This window comes from Sinocyclocheilus anshuiensis, unplaced genomic scaffold (genome assembly GCF_001515605.1).
Source record: "Sinocyclocheilus anshuiensis isolate Anshui unplaced genomic scaffold, SAMN03320099.WGS_v1.1 scaffold482, whole genome shotgun sequence".
Taxonomy (NCBI): Eukaryota; Metazoa; Chordata; class Actinopteri; order Cypriniformes; family Cyprinidae; genus Sinocyclocheilus; species Sinocyclocheilus anshuiensis.
Genome location: NW_015547676.1, coordinates 565289 through 584797, shown reverse-complemented (window position 1 = coordinate 584797; position 19509 = coordinate 565289). Strand labels below are relative to the sequence as shown.

Genomic DNA, 19509 nt, shown 5'->3' with positions numbered 1-19509 from the left:
TGTGATGCGCAGCTGTATTTTCAGCATCATTACTCCAGTTTTCAGAGTCACATGATCTTCAGAAATCATTCTATTTACATTTATTGATGTTACAAACTATTTTTTTTTTTTTTCAGTTTAATATTTTTGTGGAGACTTTGAAGTGTTAAAGTTAAAATATCATCTATTTTTTTTATTATACCACTCAAAATCCCCAGTTTATTCTGAATATGTTTTGAGTTCTAGTGTGACCCTTCAACTTCACTTGGTGTGGGTGATCTTTGTGATGTGTGTGAAATGTTAAAGTCTGTATGTCCAGCTGACAATCTCAAACATTAACGGCAGCATCTTCTTTATACTGAAAACTAAAAGCAACAAATACAGCAGAACAAAGTATGACCTTTAATCCACTCAATCAAGCAGCTCCGCTGAAGAGAAACCGACTGAACTTGTATGCCAGTTCAAGTATGTGAGCACAGTTTTGTCTTGACTCTTGAGCGGTGCTCTTCTGAAGACCTTGATTAGCCGTGTGTGTAATTGGCCCTTCAGGAGCAGGATTGGATCTAAGGGCCTGTTTACACATGGCCACTGTGTTTTCTTTGATTGGATAGGTGTCCAACGTGAAAAGACTAGGTGATGATGCTTTTGCGTTCGAGATTGATTGCTGTCTGATCTCACAGACCACTTCAGGAGGTGGTTTGAGAGGCATTTCAGATTAGGGCTGGGCGATATGACCAAAAATAATTATCACGATTAATTTTTTTTTCATATCAGTCGATATCGATAATCATCACGATAAATGTCAAATCTTTATTTCTTTCCAGATTTTTGCTCCAAAGTAAAAGTTGTAGAAACCAGACCATTAATTTGGGCTCATTATAATGATTTAACAAAATAAATATCTGAATAGAAAAATGTATTTCTTAGTTTCTGCATGCTCTAATGAGTGATATTGTTTCAAATAAAGAAACGGGTTTGGGTTGCCTGATAATATTAATATTAATTACATCACTTTTTTGTCTCATAGAAATGCACATTTGATAGTAGCTTGAGTTAGGATGCGGAGGTACATTTTTGTTCATTATCAAAATCAGTAACCTCTGTAAAAATTGTAGCAATCTCCATTTTATATGGTTACATTTATTCTGACCAAGTTTTTACATTTTTTTTTTAAATTAAGCATTGGTCTCCCATAGTAGTATACATTTAAATCATGATAAACACAGTTAAAACCACACATATAGCACCTCAATACCATGGTAAAAATATAACTATTGTTTTTAGGTAGCCTATTTGTATGAAAAACAGTAGTCTAAAAATATTCAGTATAAATGCACACATGCAATAGCTTAATCACAAATACATACTATAATTATATACCATTACTCCTGTAGTAAAATTCAATGTGAATATCCCACATTTGTGCCACAATACCATGGTGCATTGAGTGTTACTACAGTAAATCCATGGTAAATGATGGCGATGTGTAGATTAAAAGCCTTCTGACTGTCTCGTTTCTTTGCACACAGTGTTTCTCCTGTTTGGCTTTAAACTAGTTTAAAGGGGTCATATGATGCGATTTCAATTGTTCCTTTCTCTTTGGAGTGTTGTGTGTGTGAGAGAGAGAGACAGCGTCACATCAAAGTGTCAGCTGTCTTAACCGCGGCTTGTGTACTGCATCATTACTGTGTCTGTTCCCCTTTCGGGCTTGAACTGATGGTAAAACTAATGACATTATTTACTGTCTTTACATTTATTTTGAAAGATGAAGCTCGCGATTATGGTAAGGGGCGTTACATTTCCGACGAGTGCTTGCGGTGTTCGGCCAATCACAATGCACTGGGTCAGCTGGCCAATCAGAGCAGACTGCTCTTGTCGGAAGGAGGGACTTTGTAGAAAACGAAGCGTTTGAGAGAGGCGGGGCATAGAGGACCTACAATAATGTACAGTATTTGAAAAATAATGTGTTTTTTGAACATTAAAGCATGTCAACATATTCTGTTACACCAAATAATGATCTTTAAAAAAGCATCATATGACCCCTTTAAATCACCGAGTCATTTGTGTTCATCGCTGAGCTCAAGCACTTCACACTGGATCTCACAGCGCTGCTTAGAGCTCACGTGAGCGAGTAAACACATCTGCTCTAGTGAGCGTTTTGAACATTGGTCCGAGCGGATAAACGGTCCATGTGGCGTGATTCAAATGAGTCGCGCTGTTTCGTTCCGCTTTTGGCGCATAAACATTATATCGAACTCTTCATATCGTTGTATCGAGGAAAAGTATACCGCGATAATTACCGTTACCGAATTATCGCCCAGCCCTATTTCAGATGCAACTGGACAAGTGTAACTGTGTCTGCTTGTTAAAGCCGCGCATGTAAATTTTACTACTCTCAAAACTGCAAAATTGAAAGGTGAGCGTGTTTTAGCTACCAGCTCCTGCTAGCCAGATACCCCAGCACTGCTGCTGTGGTCCACTGGAGATGAGCGTCTCTATTCTGCTAATTGACACAAATGAAACTCACCGTTCAGCATCGCATCTTCAATATGCGGCATCTTTATATGTTCAGCACGGTCCTCGTTATTAAGCGACAAGCACTAAATTCTCTCACCAGTGCTGAAGGGGCTCAGATCAAAGACAATAACAGTTAGAGTAGTTCACTTCCAGAACAAAAATGCACAGATAATGTACTCGCCCCCTTGTCATCCAAGATGTTCATGTCTTTCTTCAGTCATAAAGATTGTTTATTGAGGAAAGCATCTCAGGATTTCTCTCCATATAATGGACTTCTATGGTGCCCCTGAGTTTAAATGCAGCTTCAAAGGGCTCTAAACGATCCCAGCCAAGGAAGAAGGATCTTATCTAGCGAAACAATTGGTTATTTTACTTTTTTTTTTTTTTACAATTTATATACTTTTTAACCTCAAACGCTCGTCTTGTCTAGCTCTGCGTGAACTCTGTGTATTCCGGTCCAAGACAGTTAGGGTAGGTCTAAAAACTCCCATCTCATTTTCTTCTCCAACTTCAAAAGCGTCCTACATCGCTGCAGAAGTACCGACCCAGTGTTTACAAAGTTAACATGCAAAGAAAATCAAACACCCTTTACAAAAAAAAGGTAAAACCGCAATGTAGGACGATTTTTCAAGGTTCGAGAAGTGCTTGGATTTTGAAGAAAGTTCTTGAAACCGCCTGAAATTGCAATTGCATTGGTTTCAGAATAATTCGCGTTCTTACTTGAATGGTTCACTTTTTAGATAAAATAAGCCTGGTCACATTTGCACCTTTTTTCATAAAATGAAAACATCTCTGCTCGAGTCTGTGCGTGTGGCTGTAGTGTTATCTGACGGTCTTTATTGACCTGTGCTCTCTGATGAAACAGAGTGGGAGATAAAACATGCCGTGAGGTTTGCTGCTTCAGTGGGCGTTGGCTTGAAAATGTTAATGTGAAATGCAATCTGGTTTTTAATAGCTAAATAACTTCTGATATAAAGTAAAGAACACAAATGTGTGTGTAAACCTGTATTATAAAACAGTTCCGGTGCTTGATTCTGATTGGCTGAGCCACGTTCAAAGCTGTTGTAAATGACTCTACAAAGTAACATACACCTTTGTTTACGTCTGTGTGTTGCTCGGCAACCACTTTGTTGCAACCACAACTGTTTCTGCCTCTGAGGAGCTACATTGTTTGGTGGAAGAATACTGTTTTTATTATCATTACACTTTATTTGCTCTGTTTTATTTTGTGAAACATTGCTACATATATGGAATAACCGTTTTATAAAGCAATAAGCCCCGAGAAGCCGTGGTCTACAGTGAATTTATAACAGCTCCGCTACAACGCCCCTTAGCTGTTATATATATTCACTGTAAACCACGGCTTCACGGGGCTTATTGCTTTAGTTTACCGCAGTTGTAAAGTGGAGAAGCTTGACTTTGGAAAAGGTGTAAGAACCCTGTAAATGCCTAAGACTCGTTGACATGGATGTTTCATGAGATTCACCCTAGTAGTTTTTGTCTGTCTTGATGAAATGGCTTGTACAGAACATGAGTGTTTGTCTATATAATGAGGTGTAAATGTTTGTAGAATGCGACCAGTGATAACCAGGGCATTCAGCTCAGCGCCGTTCAGGCCGCCAGGTGAGTAACGGCTCATTCATCATGATGTTTTCTAAGAGTTTCCTCTATGACTGCTCGTGTGTTTCTCTAGTATGTGACTTATTGCTGTGTGACGCATCCTATTGAGTATTGTTGACCTCATCTTGCAGGAAGCTGCTGTCGAGTGACCGCAACCCTCCCATAGACGACCTGATCAAGTCTGGGATTCTGCCCATCTTGGTGCACTGTCTGGATAGAGACGACAAGTAAGACCCGTGTCGTGTGACTAGACATGTGCCGGTATTCGGTAATGCGATATATCATGATAATGAATATGCACGATATTGTTATCGTGGGCACTTCAAAATACAGAGATTAATTATTTATTACAAAATTATTCAGAATTTTGAATGCAGATTTGTATATTCGCTATGTTGTTCATCACCGTGCCAAATATTTAGACTTAATAGGCTATTTATTTTCAAACCCTTTCACAATTTAATCTGGACAACAACATGCCCTAGATATTGTTTGAAAGTGTTTTGATTCTTTATTGTTCGGTCACACTGTACATTAGAGCTTCATTAGTTAACATTAGTTCATTCATTAGTTAACATAAACTGCCAATGAAAAATTCTTCTGAACATTCATTAATCTTAGGTAATTACAATATTTAATAACAGGTTGTTAAAATCAAAAGTTGCAACTGTGTTATTTAATGAGCTAACATGAACTAAGACTTGTATTTTTTAACAAAGATTAATAACTTCTGTAGCAAATGTAGCTATTGCTCATTGTGAATGTTAATGCATTAACTAAGGTTAACTAATGAGGTCTTATTGTAAAGTGATACCTATTGGTCTTTATAGTTCTTTTGCACTTTAATCTGTGTAAAACTTTTAACTTTATACATTTTTGTATTTATTGTATTTAAATGTTCAGTCATTTTTGTTATAAGAAAAAAGTTATTAAACCTGTTATACTGTATTATGACAGCACTTTTTTAACTAAATCTCAATATCGTGATAATACCGCATACCGTGATAAAAGCATTAGCAATTAATCGCATCATGAAAATTCGATACCAGCATATCCCTACGTGTCACTGTGTTTTTTTTGTTCCACATATATTTTTCTCATGACAATCTTTTGTTTTCTCTGTTCCGTAGCCCTTCTCTGCAGTTTGAGGCGGCCTGGGCCTTGACCAACATCGCATCAGGCACTTCTGAGCAGACGCAGGCAGTGGTGCAGTCGAGTACGTACTCCTGATGCTCTCTGCACCTATGCTTGCTCAGTACTGTGCTTTCAGAATCCTAGTTCATGCATTGTAGGACACGAGTGTTTTAGCATCTGTTGTGCTGGACAGAAGTGTGCAGTGCTGCCTTCACTGCTCGAGCTTCCGCTCTGATTAAAGTTCTGCACGTGCCTAATAGCAGAAACTGACAGGGGATCATAAGCGATGGGTGACTAGTCATTTAAAACAAATCAACCAGGCGATTACTGTTTTTTTGACTCATTTAAAGAAGCATCTTCTCTGAGTGTGTTTTTTTTTTTTTTTTAACCAGGTGCTCAAGGTTTCAAAATGCAGTTTATGAGACTTGAATATTTAGACATGAGACTAAATATTTAGATAGAAGCCCGTTTTAGAGTAAAGCAAGTTGTTCTCTTACTACATAATACTGTTGTGAGTGTCTCTGTTGCTGTAAATGCAGCTCCACACAAGCTCATGTGCTGTGAGTTTAGGCTACTTATAACGTGCACTAGCTTCACTTTCACATTCACACCACTTTTGTGGACAGAGAATTTCTGCATTTCACCGGATTAGTAAACTAAACTCGACTAAACTTTAAGTACATTCAAATCTTTTTTTTTGTACACAGACCAGGTTCAATTTTTGTTTTAATTAAAACTAAGTATTATCACACAAAGTAGCTATGAGTTGGATGTTTTCACAGGGGATTTAATGTTTATCATATTGCAATTCATATAGTAGTGTATCACATTTGCAGTACAATGTTTTTGGCCAAACTGTGCCGCTATTTTTAGTATTATGCACAGAGGTGCACATAAGTTTTTCAGAATGGTTCTCATGAGAGCACCTGAAGATTTGGTTTGGTGTTCACACTGCGCGCACTAAAAATAGGCTATATATTAGTATTATTGCGCTTAGGCTTTGTTTTAGCAATCAAAGTGTGATACTTGTATTTTAAAATAAAAACGAGTATTAAATAAAAATAAATTTATTTTATAGTTCGTTTAAGAAATACAAGCTAATTTTTAAAATTTGTATTTTTATAATTCTGAATTTGAATATGAATTTTCAAACCTAAAATCAGCAAGCTTTTATTTTGGCAAGTTGCCAGCAAGTAAGAATATGTGCTGCCAGTTTTAACGCTGCAGAGTGAAGCGTGTCAGTGAATGAAATGCCACAGTTTTGCTCTGAAACCGGCAGTGCGTAGCCTAGATTTATGCTTTCAGTTCGAATGTAAATCTTATACAGTATCGAAAACGGTGATTGTGCATTAACAGCTGTCTACCATGTTGTACGCAAATGAGCGGTCTGAACTTACTTACCAAGCTTTTTTTTGTTGTTGTTTTGGTTGTGCATGCGCACCACTGATTATGCATTTAGGTTGGCTGGATTCCAAGTAACAATCTGAAAATGATAACTAAAGTTGACCTAGGGCTGGACAATAATTCAATATCAATATGTATCGCGATATAATTTTTGTCAATAACGGTGATATGATTTTTATATGAATGTATCTCTGAAGGGAACCGACTGTCTTCAGAATAGTTTAGATGGCATTTTTATCTGATAAAGTAGCGTTTGTAAGCGGAGCTGCTTTGTTTACAGCCATTGCTGGAGAAACCGTTAGTTCCATCGCTCTCACAGCGCCTCCTGCTAGGATCTGCAAGGAGGAATGGCAGAGGATCCCCAAATCCAGGTGTGAAAAACTTGTTGCATCTTTCCCAAAAAGACTCATGGCTGTATTAGATCAAAAGGGTGCTTCTACTAAATACTGAGCAAAGGGTCTGAATACTTAGGACCATGTGATATTTCAGTTTTTCTTTTTTAATAAATCTGCAAAAATGTCAACGATTCTGTGTTTTTCTGTCAATATGGGGTGCTGTGTGTACATTAATGAGGAAAAAAAATTAACTTAAATGATTTTTAGCAAATAGCTGCAATATAACAAAGAGTGAAAAATTGAAGGGGGTCTGAATACTTTCCGTACCCACCGTAAATGCAGGCTTGGTGAGCAGAAGAGAATTCTTTAAACATTCAAAATCTTACTGTTCAAAAACTTTTGAGTGGTATGTTAGCCTATAGTTTGAAGTAAAAAATATTAATATTAATAAGGAGAGTCTGAGATTTATTTGACAGTGATTTCACATTTCTTGTTTGTATGAAGGCTAAATACCAATAAAAGGTGAACATTTATTTATTTGCGACATTTTTTTCCTAAAATATTATATAGTTTTATAGGAGTAGGTTTCATAGAGTTGGCAAATTAATTTTTCATAAGTTTGTAGGTACAGACATCTGTTGTGGCCGTTCTTGGCCGTTTTTATGAGGCTTTTTTAATAGGGTTCATATCGATATCGGAATTATATCGTATCGACCGAAATTAAGAAATATATCGTGATATAAATTTTGGCCATATCGTCCAGCCCTAAGTTGACCAAACCAGAAATATTCAAGTTAATTATCAGTGAGAGTGTAACTGTGCAGTATGTTTACTTGTGTGTCTCATTCTTTATCTCTGTGTTGGTGTAGATGCGGTTCCTCTGTTCCTGCGGCTGCTGCATTCTCCGCACCAGAACGTGTGTGAGCAGGCGGTTTGGGCTTTAGGGAACATCATCGGTAAGTGATTAACTCTGCAAGATTGTTACTTTATGTGCTGGAGCGTTATCATGAGCTGATGGGGTCAACCGGTCGTTGTCAAAGATCCAGCATGTAGCGTTTTGAGTTTCTGATGGTAGGTCATTGCCACACCATTCATCTCAGCGCTTGTGCTTCTCATCCTGATTGTCATGTGGTTCAACACATGTTCACACTCATGGTGTGCACTGATTATCAAGTGAGCAATCACCATGTAAAGCGACGAAGTGATTGATGGGTGCTCATGTTTCGCTGGTTGTGTTCGGTCTCATGATCAGAGGCTGATGGGATAGGAGTGCTGTGTCAGATGAATGATCGCTGTGCTGTTACAGGTGACGGCCCTCAGTGCAGAGATTACGTCATCGGTCTGGGAGTGGTTAAGCCGCTCCTGTCCTTCATCAGCCCCTCCATACCCATTACCTTCCTCCGCAACGTCACTTGGGTCATGGTCAACCTGTGCCGCCACAAGGACCCGCCCCCGCCCATGGAGACCATCCAGGAGGTATGAGTGTGACGCATCTGTGATCATAGAGTGAGTGTTGGACAGGAGTCATGTGACCGGGTGTCATCTCACTGCTCTGTTTGCAGCAGCTACTAACAGGTGGAATCTCTTCAAAACTTTCTTCGATCTGGTTGCTCAAATACATTGGTAGTAGAGCTGGGATAATAAATCGATGCATCGCGAATTGAGAAGAGATTCTGCATCGATTCTGAGGTTTTCCGAAGGCATCATGATTCTCCCTTGAGTCGATTCTGAGCTTAGTTTTTAACAGCAGATGGCACTGCACCATTTGAACCTAAAATAATCATTCATAAAGTTCGAAAAGGTTACAAGGATGTTCACAGTGGCCTGTGTTTACATTAATCTTGCATCGTAAAAGCAGATGTGCAGTTTAACCACTTGCATTACTCAGCCAAATGCACAAGCGCTCTTCTTCGTGAGCATTTGAGTGTGTGGTTAAAAACTAGCCTAGAGCGCCATCTGCTGTTAAAAACTAAGCTCAGAATCGATTCCAGAGAGAATCACGATGCATCGATTTATTGTCCCAGCCCTAATTGGTAGTGTGAATGCTAGTGCGGCTTGGCCAACTGCACAATCAACCACTGCAGTAAAACATTTTTTAAACTTATTTTTAGTTAACTAATTAAGTATGTTCTGCTTGCTAGTTTTAAGTGGTCTCTCTCCATCTATATTTTCCTAATTAGGGCTGCACATTTAAAACAACTCGTCTGTTTGCCTTTTATAGCATCTGTTTCTAACCTTTTTAATTGTAGACATTGATACAATTAATATAAGGTTATAGATCATCTTTTGTAAAAAAAATTTTTTGATACGTTCAGTTAGATGGTAAGAAAGTAGTGCTGTTACCAATTAAATGAAATCAAGAGTTCAGATGTAGCATGAGCGCATTTGCACAGCAATTACAAATGCAAAATGTTATGAGATTAGTGTTTAAGTAATTTTGATTATAGATATATGAAATGCTTTTAAATATAAACGAAAGCCTCCAGTAGGTGGTGTCATGTGACTGTCTTCATGAATGGGTCATTGTATCATTCACTTAACAGAGTAATTAAAAAAAATGCTAATTCATTCACGAGTGAAATGCAATCGATTAAAGCTATTGATAGTCGAAATTTAAAAGATGGTCCAAACTTTAAAAGTACATTAAAACAGAAACAACACAAAGTTCTCTTGCATTGAAATGTAATAAACAAGTTGTTTAATTATAATTTCCCCAGATAAACGTTTCATATCGGGCTCTGTGCTTTGACAGGGCTGTGGGACACGAGCAGGACAGATAGCCTATATATACCTATTAGGGCTGCACGATATTACTTGTGCTGTGAGTTTGACTTGAATAGCTCTATTTGGAAATAATCAATGATTGGGATGATTTCGTAGGTGAGTAAATCAACATAGAAAATAAATTACAAGCATAGAGAAATATAATAGAACAAAGATACAAATGAGTGCTTTATATTTTTCAGGTAAGTCTAGTAGTATTCAGGTACAGAAATTGAATAATCAACACTGTAGCCTTCACCGTATAAATTAAATCTAATAAATCTGTTAAAGCTACAAAAGTAATTTTTCTCTGTTTTGTTGTTTGATTAACATTCATGACACAGAAAGCCTTTCTCAATTTTTTCCCTTCACCTAAACCATAAGCAACTGTGTTTACAAGGATACTTGCAGAGACATGCATTTTGACAATTTCGTGCGTGTTACAATAAAATAAACCTGCGAGGGTTAGGGGGTGAGACGGTGAGGATTTGGGAAAAGAAACAATAAATATTATTAAATTAGTGGAAAATCGTGACCAACCGGCAAAACTGAACACAAAGCCACGTATGGTGTTCGTTTGAGTTTCCCTCTTCGCTTTCAAATGGCAAGTGCCATGCGCATTTTACTTTCACTTTCAAATTAGCGGCAATTCGGCATTGATTCAATTCAAGCAACAGCATCAAACTCATAGAACTTTTATTAACAAAATGATTAAAAATACACCATATATGCCTAATAAAACAACAAATTACTTGGTCTACACAGTTTAAATGGGTATATAAAACTGAAAATCAGCAAACTGCGGAACCAAATAAATAAGAAAACATAGAACGTTTATTAGCAAAACGAATAAGAAAGCTTGGTGGCACGACATATACACCTTGATGTAAAATAAAATAAATAGAATACACAAAGTTTAAATAAAGTAATCAGCAAACACTGTGGAACCAAATAAATAAGAAACGAATGTTTAAAAAAAACTTCCAGTCAATAGGCTTTTCAAAATCTAAAATATTGCCAAACAGGCGCCTTTGCATTTCCTTTCTAAACAATCTTCTGCCATCGTCTTGTCCTTCTCACCTCACTCTTGTCAGTCAGCTCGACTCGCTCTCCTCGCGTGATAAATTAAATCTGACTCCTGCTCCGTGGTGCACTGTCGTTCGCGCACGGTTCGGCACGCTGCATTGAGAGTTTAGTTTTTTTTAAAGTGTCTGTCCTCTAACTGAACTAGGCTAAATTATTTTTATTATAAAAAAATCTAAACGACGGTGGGGGGCGGTGCCGCGGTAGGCAAATGACGTAACCGGTGTTGCGGCTTAACACCGGTATAACCGAAAACACCGTCCATCGCAGCAAGCCTAGCATGAATGCAAAAGCGATGTAACATTTGCCTGCTAACCCACTAGGCCAGGCCTGTTTCTCTTATAAACAAAGCTTTGTACCTCACTTGTCATACTCGCATTAAAATGTTTCATGTGAGCAGCAGTGTGTTTTGCCGCAGCACCGCCGGTGGAAGCGGTTCTCTGACCAGAAACACGCCGCAGTTACGTTCGGCACTTTATTTTAAATGCCAATAATGTCACTTGCAAACGTTGCAATGGTGTTTTAAAATACAACAACGAGCACAATATAAACCATTTAAAGAGGCACGTTCAGCAGTCTCCTGAAGCAACCAACAAAGTAAAATGATCCCAAACGTAACTATGGCGTGCTCTTCATTTTATCGAATGATCATAATCACATCCATTCATTTTACAGTCCTGCTACTAGCCTTTATTTAGACTAAAACCCCCTTTAATTCGGGTGAGGAAGCCTGCGTTTTGTGACATTTGCACATGCCGGTGAATATATGCCACTGCAATAGACGCATTTTGCAGTATTTAGGTTAACGATTAATTGATCGTTAATTTAAATGACGATCAATCATGGAAATAATCGAAAATTGACATCCCTAGTTCTGATAGTCATCCTGTTTTGGTGGTATTTTGCTGCCATCCTACTTTAATTTCCATCCCTGGTCTACACTGCCCAGTTATTTATTTTTTTTTTATAAACATGTATTTATGATGAACACATGGGCGTAATACAAGAGTACTACTCAGTTCAATATCAATCAGCGCAGGCTTATGGACTAATTTAAGTAACTCTGGTTGGTCATTGCACTCGTGCATTTAATATACATGTTTGCGGTTACTTATAGTACTCAGTGCTGCAAAACTTCAAGATTAATCACGGCATCTTTTATTTTTTTTGATCAGTTGTAATTGTGCAGCCCTGCTCCGTGTTGCAGACTGTCTGCAGTATTCCTCATGCAGTGATTTGCTGCTGACTCTCCTTTCATCGGTTGCTAGAGATTCATGCTAATAGCAGGTGTAAGCGGCTCTGTTTGTTCCTGGTGATGATCTTGTGTGTTTCTTCGTACAGATTCTTCCTGCGCTGTGCGTACTCATCCACCACACTGATGTCAATGTAAGTGCTGCTCTTGCTCTTTGTGTGTAAATGCACCGCTCCAGCGTCAGATGGACGGATGGGTTTAACTCTGTTCTGTGCAGATCCTGGTGGACACGGTCTGGGCGCTGTCTTATCTCACTGACGCTGGCAATGAGCAGATCCAGATGGTCATCGATTCGGGGATTGTACCATACCTCGTCCCCTTACTGAGCCACCAGGAGGTCAAAGTTCAGGTGCGGAAGAGCATGTTGTATCGAGGTCACTTCAGAGACATGCTCCAAACTGTTTTTGCACTCATTTAAATGTAATGGTTTGCATGTTTTGTAATGAATGTAGACGGCAGCTCTGCGAGCGGTGGGGAATATTGTGACGGGCACGGACGAACAGACTCAGGTGGTGCTCAACTGTGACGCTCTGGGTCACTTCCCAGCTCTCCTCACACACCCCAAAGAGAAGATCAACAAGGTAACAAGTGCCCGTGTGAATCTCACAGCATCCTCAGCTCACATTTCACCCCTCAGTCTCTAACAAATTGTTTTGCCTCAGGCAAATTTAAAGATGTGGCGTGTAAATGCAATATAATACACACAACTATGTTTTCAGAGGTGTATAAAGACCTTGCATAATGAACTGTTATGTTTTTATTACCTTAGAATGAGCAGTTTCTATCTACATACACCGCAGGTGCCTTTACATGGAAGTCTTGCGCTGTTTCTACAGTAGGACAAACTGCTCTACAGAGCGCGTTTCGGCATTATGATGGTCTTGCACATAAAACACAGTAACAATAATATTCACAATAACATATCGGTTAACTGAATAATTAAGTAAATATAATTCCTTAATTTACTGCTGGCTACTCTATGCTGTCTCGGATGAGGACATCTTTGTCACCGTAGCTTCTCTGTGTGCAATTCGCAACCTCACCAGTAGATGTCGCTTTAAGTGAATTTTTACCACGATTGAGAGATTTTCATGAATACTGGTTTCAGCCTTAGGAGTTTGGGGGGGTTATTTTATTTTGAACATGTTAGGGCCAGTACCATTGTCTTTGTGAAATATTTCTTGTATTTATTTTGGGGTGAAATGTGAATCTCTAGATGTTTCCAAAAGTGATATCAAGGCCTAAGTGATGTGCTAGTGTTGGATATGATGACAGCTGAGGTGTGGCGCTGGCGTGAGTGAATGCTGAACAGAAACAGCAGCGTAATGTTTAAAGTGTAGTGTAATGTGTGTGTGTGTGTGTGTGTGTGTGCGCGTGTGTGTGGCTGATGGGTGGGGGTGTCAGAGATCAGTGCTGATACAGGAGTGCATCTGAGGCGGGCCGCTCACACCGAGGCTTCTCTGCGGTCTGGCTGATGATTACAGCCTCGTTATCACTCTCACCCTCAGCCGCCGGTGCCACAATCTCAGCAGGGCCTGTGATCCGTCACACACGCCCTGTGATCTGATCCGACCGCCCGTCTCTCTCTCACACAGTCATCAGCTCTGATACTGATGTTTAATGAGTCTGAATGTCATGCTCTTGTAGGAGGCTGTGTGGTTCCTGTCCAACATCACTGCTGGGAACCAGCAGCAGGTTCAGGCCGTCATTGATGCCAATCTAGTGCCCATGATTATTCTGCTGCTGGATAAGGTTGGTGACTGGAGCTCTCTTCATTAACTCCATAGTATTTAAAAAACAGTGGCATCTAGAGCTCACGGGGTGCAAGTTATAGCATCTCGCGTGTACACTACCAGTCAAAAGTTTTTGAACGGTGAGATTTTTAATGTTTCTAATGAAGTCTCTTCTGCTCGGCAAGCCTGCATTCATTTGAGCCAGAGTACAGCAGAAACCGTAACATTTTGAAATATTTTTACTATTTAAAATAACTTTTCTATTTGCATATATATTATAAACTGTAATTTATTTCTGTGATGCGCAGCTGTATTTCCAGCATCATTACTGCAGTCTTCAGTGTCACATGATCTTCAGAAATCATTCTAATATGCTGATTTGCTGCTCAAGAAACATTTTTTATTATGTTGAAAACAGCTATTAAGTAGAATTATTTTCAGAACAGCATTTATTTGAATTAGAAATCTTTTGTAACATTATAAATGTCTTTATCATCATTTTTATGATTTCTTTCCACAAAAAAAAAAAATTAATTAACTGACTCCACGCTTTTGAATGGGTATAGTGTATTATGCTGAATCTTTCTATTCAAAGAATCCTGAAAAAAATGTACTGAACTGTTTTAAATATTATTATTATTATTATTATTATTATCTAATATTACATATTAGAATGATTTCTGAAGATCATGTGACACTGAAGACTGGAGTAATGATGCTGAAAATTCAGCTTTGATCACAGAAATAAATTACAGTTTAACACATATTCACATAGAAAGCAGTTATTTTAAATAGTAAAAATATTTCACAATTTTACTGAATTTGCTGTATTTTTGATCAAATAAATGCAGGCTTGGTGATCTTTAAAGATCTTACTGTTCAAAAGCGTTTGACTGGTAGTGTGTATACCGGTAGCAGTTTAGTTTTGCTGTGGTGGTAGGGAATGGTGAATGATCGCTGGTATTGACATGTAAATGTTGGTGCTGTGTCTCTCAGGGAGATTTTGGCACTCAGAAGGAGGCGGCGTGGGCCATCAGCAACCTGACCATCAGCGGCAGAAAGGATCAGGTGTGTTATTCACTCATATACACATGCTTATGCATGAAAAAGAGGGGCGGTGTTCAGATGTTGTGGTCTCGTCCTGTAGGTGGCGTACCTGATCCAGCAGCAGGTGGTTCCTCCCTTCTGTAACCTGCTGACTGTCAAAGACGCTCAGGTGGTGCAGGTGGTTCTGGACGGGCTCAGTAATATCCTCAAGATGGCTGATGACGAAGCCGAGACTATCGCCAACCTCATCGAGGAGTGTGGAGGTGAGCAGAGAGTGTGCTTGTGTTGGAGGACCCCAGCCAATCAAGCGTGTTTGATAGGCGAGACATATGTGACCCTGGACCACAAAACCAGTCTTAAGGGGCAATTTTTCAAAATTGAGCTTTGTACATAATCTGAAAGCTGAATAAATAATCTTTCCATTGATGTATGGTTTGTTAGGATAGGACAATATTTGGCTGAGATGCAACTATTTGAAAATCTGGAATCTGAGGGTGCAAAAAAATCTAAATATTGAGAAAATCATCTTTAAAGTTGTTCAAATGAAGTTCTTATCAATGCATATTACTAACCAAAAATTAAGTGTTGATATATTTACAGTAGGAAGTTTACAAAATATCTTCATGGAACATGATCTTTACTTAATATCCTAATGATTTTTGGCATAGAAGCAAAAATGATAATTCTGACCCATACAATGTATTGTTGGCTATTGCTACAAATATCCCCCAGCGACTTAAGACCTGTGCTCCAGGGAGACATATAAAATGTTGAGAGCTGGTGTGCTGCAGGAGCAGGGATGAGAAACACTGCTTTAGTAGACACATGCAGTGATGAACTGTAATCTAACTTGACTTGAGAACTACATACCACACTTTAAACTCGCTAGATGTCTGCTCCCTTCCTCTTCATGTGAACATATCAGGTACATGTCAGGTTTTTTTTAGTCACAATATTTCATCTGTGTGGTGACACAAAAGTGAAACGCATTTTTGAAAATAAATAAAAGTGGGACTTTGTTTGATCCATCAGTTGTTGAATGGATGGAGGCAGTTCTGAGTGTCAGTTTAAGGTCAATTGATGAAAGTGGCGAAGTTAGAGGACTAAATGATTGAAGAAATTCAGTGTATGTATCCAGAGAGAGAAAAAAAAAAATTAAAAATTTCTTTCAATTAATGCTGTTAACTAAACAGAAAACCCGCTCACTTGGTACATTACTAAATTACTGGTTAAAATGAACACAGTACCAACTATTAAAGTTTGATTTCTTATTGTCAGGTAATTCTGCTTTCTAATGATGGCATTGTTATTGTATTCTATTTCATTGTTGAAATATATCCCTTTAAACTACAGATGTTTAGTGACCTTTTTAAACTTGTGCATCGATTTGAAAGAAATGCTACAATATTGAGAATATATCTTGAGAATTATGAATCTGTGTCAAGATTGTTCAAATGAAGATCACAATCATCTTTTTATTTTTTGGAAATAAAGACCCAACTAGGGATGTCACGACACCAAAAATCTAGTAGTCTGTATCGATACCACTAAAAGTACTCGATACCCGATACCATGGGGAAAAAAATAACAATAATACTTAAACATTAACTCCTAAAGTCTTAGGCCTTGTTTTAATGTCTTACTGTGGCAAGTGTTTTTGAGGATGGTTTGATCGTTTGTTTGCTCAGGTTTGGAGAAAATCGAGCAACTGCAGAACCATGAGAATGAGGACATCTACAAACTGGCTTATGAAATAATCGATCAGTTCTTCTCATCTGATGATGTAAGTTTGTTTTTTGTTTTGCCGCAGAGCAATAATGAGGAGAACAAGTATATATCTGTTAATGTAAATGTGTAGTTTTTATTACCTCTTCAGTGATGCTGCAGGTGGTTCACTCATGAATAGTTAGATGCAGCTCTCGATGATTCTTTCCTTTCTTTCAGATTGACGAGGACTCCAACTTGGTTCCCGAAGCGATCCAAGGAGGAACGTACAGCTTCAACTCTTCTACCAACGTGCCAGCAGAAGGGTTCCAGTTCTAGACGCCACGGGGAAATCTGGAGTTTTGTTTGTGATGCAGCACTCTGTTCAACATTAAAAATAATTAGAGAGAGAGAGCGCGAGAGAGTGTGAGAAATATTAGATCCGTTGTGCTTGGCTGATGGGATCCAGCTGCATCTAATCCGAGAGAAATTGAGTGGAGCTCCTTCTGAAGGAAGCGTCCAGACGGCGTTTGAGACGGCTTTGAGTGGATGCGAGTGAGAGTGAGTGGCTGACTACTATGTTTCAAAACACGACCATCTAAACCGAACGCGTGTCTTTTCAACAAAACCAAACCGAACCAATGGGAATAACGAAGATGTCTCACGTGAATAATCTGAGGTAAGAACGCTAAAGGAGAGAACCTCACCACCAACGCCAACAACCAAGAGACGCGAACACACTTCTGAGGTGTGTGTGTGAGTGGCCCCTGAGCTGAGGGCCCGCGTTCATCTGACGTGCTGGAGAACGAACCCAGCAGGCCAGAGCCCTCTCCCTTCACACCGCAGTCTTTGTGCTGCGTGTGCGCAACTGAATGGACGTGACGTGTGTGTGTGTGTGTGTGTGTGTGTGTGTGTGTGCTCGACTGACTGAAGAAACGCAGGACTGAATGCAACGAACGCAGCGAGTCGACATCGTGTGGAAGGTGACCAATTCAACGGGAAATTGTGGAATAGCCTGGAAGAGGAGGCTAAATTAATAATAATTAAAATAAATCACCTTCAGTGGAACGACTGGACATCAGTGATCTAAAGAAGACAATGTCATGACTTTAATTCTCCCTTTTCTTTTAACTGTTATTTAGTGTTGATGACACTGGACTGAGCTTTGGGTGTTGCGTCGAGGAGGTCGTTGGGGACGTGCGTTTTGTCCCAGTGTGTGTTTTTTTCCCCTCTCCCTTTTGCTTTTGGTCTCCCCCGTTTCAGCTTTTATTTTTCAGTGCTGGTGTAAATACATGTAATACACATTGTGCACTGTTGTACCTTTACTTTGCACAGACCCCGGGCTATTGTACATTAACCGCTCTGCTTTCATGATGAGTTTCCCCCTTTTCTGTTCTCGGGAATAAATCCGATGGCTTTGAGCCGTGCGCGATCATGTGGGGAGGTGTTTTATGTGCGAGAGGTTTCAGACATATCTATAGCATGTGCTAAACTGCGGCATAGTTCATTTTAGTGGGTTTTAGTTTTGTAAGTGTAAGCTGTTTTTTTTTCTTTATTTTTTAAAAGTACCTACTGTAATGTTTGTGACTTTTTTTTCTTTTTTTTTCTGCCCATTTATGCCCCTCACCGTTCCTGACCGACAAGCAATTCTCCACCGTTTTGCACACTGCAGCATTGGAGGTGTGTGAACGTTAGCAAGATGGACAAAACCCAAGCTCCTGCTTGTAGTGCGAATACAGAGTCCATCTTTATTTGTAGATATTAGTGTTCCGTGTTGAGCGTGTCTCTGGCGGACTGTGCTGTGCCTTCATCGTAAAGCACGTGCAGGTGACGGTATGAAAGCGCTGTTTAGGTTCACCATCCTTTTGTTTCTTAATTTTAGTTGACTGTAGAGCTGTCTCTGTTTTGCATAACCTCTTGATGGCTACATTGTTTTATTTACAGCCCACCCTCCCCAACAGCATTCCTTGTTTGCAAATATGTAGTTTCAAAAGAAGAAAAAACTAGATGGTATACCTATCCTGTTGGACATAGACTACAGGCTCTGTACCTACTCAAATAAATATTCAGATGTGTCACACTGCTGCTTCTCTGTTGGTGATCTGATCTGAAAGATTTTTAAGAAGCTTCTGATGGTGGTTTTTAAAGTAATTGCTGAATCAAGGAGTTTTTTTTTCTTCTTTTTAAATGCATTTACTTTATGGAGGGCCAAACCTACAAAATAGATTTATATATTAATATAATTTTCTCTTATTTTCCTTTTTCTGGCGATGAAATCATTTATAATGACTGAAGAGTTGCGAGTTGAAGAAATGAGCAGTAAATGCAAAATAAGCACGTCTCATGGACAGAACTCGGGAAACTAAGCAGAATAAGCTGTAGTCAGTAAGTTTGAGTCTCATGTCTTTTCAAAGCCTTGATGTCGTGGACTCCACTGATCTTTTCCATTGCTGAGAGCTTAAACTGATTAAAGCTATAAAGATAATGATATTAGCGATAATATCGTCTGTTTATTCCAAGCGCACGCTCGTCTGCCGCTTTCAATTCTCCAGCTCATGACAGCAGGATGGATTCTTATTGGCTGTCAATGTTTTTATCGTTCATCAGCTGGAAAAAATCATTCTGGAAGTGATTCCAATGATATCGTTTCTCTGTGCCTGTATCGTTATAGCTGTGGTGTGGACTCTGCTATCCTTTAATATTGAGAACGATTTTTAGAACTATATCTTTATCGTTGTCTTTATAGTTATCGTTCTATTTAATGTGGTTATATTAACCATTCTTCTGTATATTTGTGAGCGTCACTTAGGTGTTGTGCACTAGCTTCAGATACTACTATTTTTTTTTGTCCAGACAAATTAAATTAATAATATTAGAATGCATTTGATTAATCTCTCGGTTTTAAAATTCTGATCAATAATCAGACAGTTTCATCACT

General features: G+C 38.9%; 1 protein-coding gene across 1 annotated transcript in view; it reads left to right on the top strand.

Moving 5' to 3' along the window:
• Positions 1–18163, top strand: part of LOC107703033 (importin subunit alpha-3-like) — a 20870-nt gene extending 2707 nt beyond the window's left edge. The window contains exons 5-17 of the mRNA XM_016505524.1: positions 4067–4119; positions 4248–4343; positions 5247–5332; positions 7859–7945; positions 8296–8465; positions 12177–12221; positions 12305–12436; positions 12540–12668; positions 13735–13839; positions 14817–14888; positions 14968–15130; positions 16556–16650; positions 16812–18163. Coding sequence (XP_016361010.1) covers positions 4067–4119; positions 4248–4343; positions 5247–5332; positions 7859–7945; positions 8296–8465; positions 12177–12221; positions 12305–12436; positions 12540–12668; positions 13735–13839; positions 14817–14888; positions 14968–15130; positions 16556–16650; positions 16812–16910 — 1332 coding nt within the window. The 3' untranslated portion in view covers positions 16911–18163. The remainder of the gene's footprint in view (positions 1–4066; positions 4120–4247; positions 4344–5246; positions 5333–7858; positions 7946–8295; positions 8466–12176; positions 12222–12304; positions 12437–12539; positions 12669–13734; positions 13840–14816; positions 14889–14967; positions 15131–16555; positions 16651–16811) is intronic.
• Positions 18164–19509: the final 1346 nt, after the last annotated feature.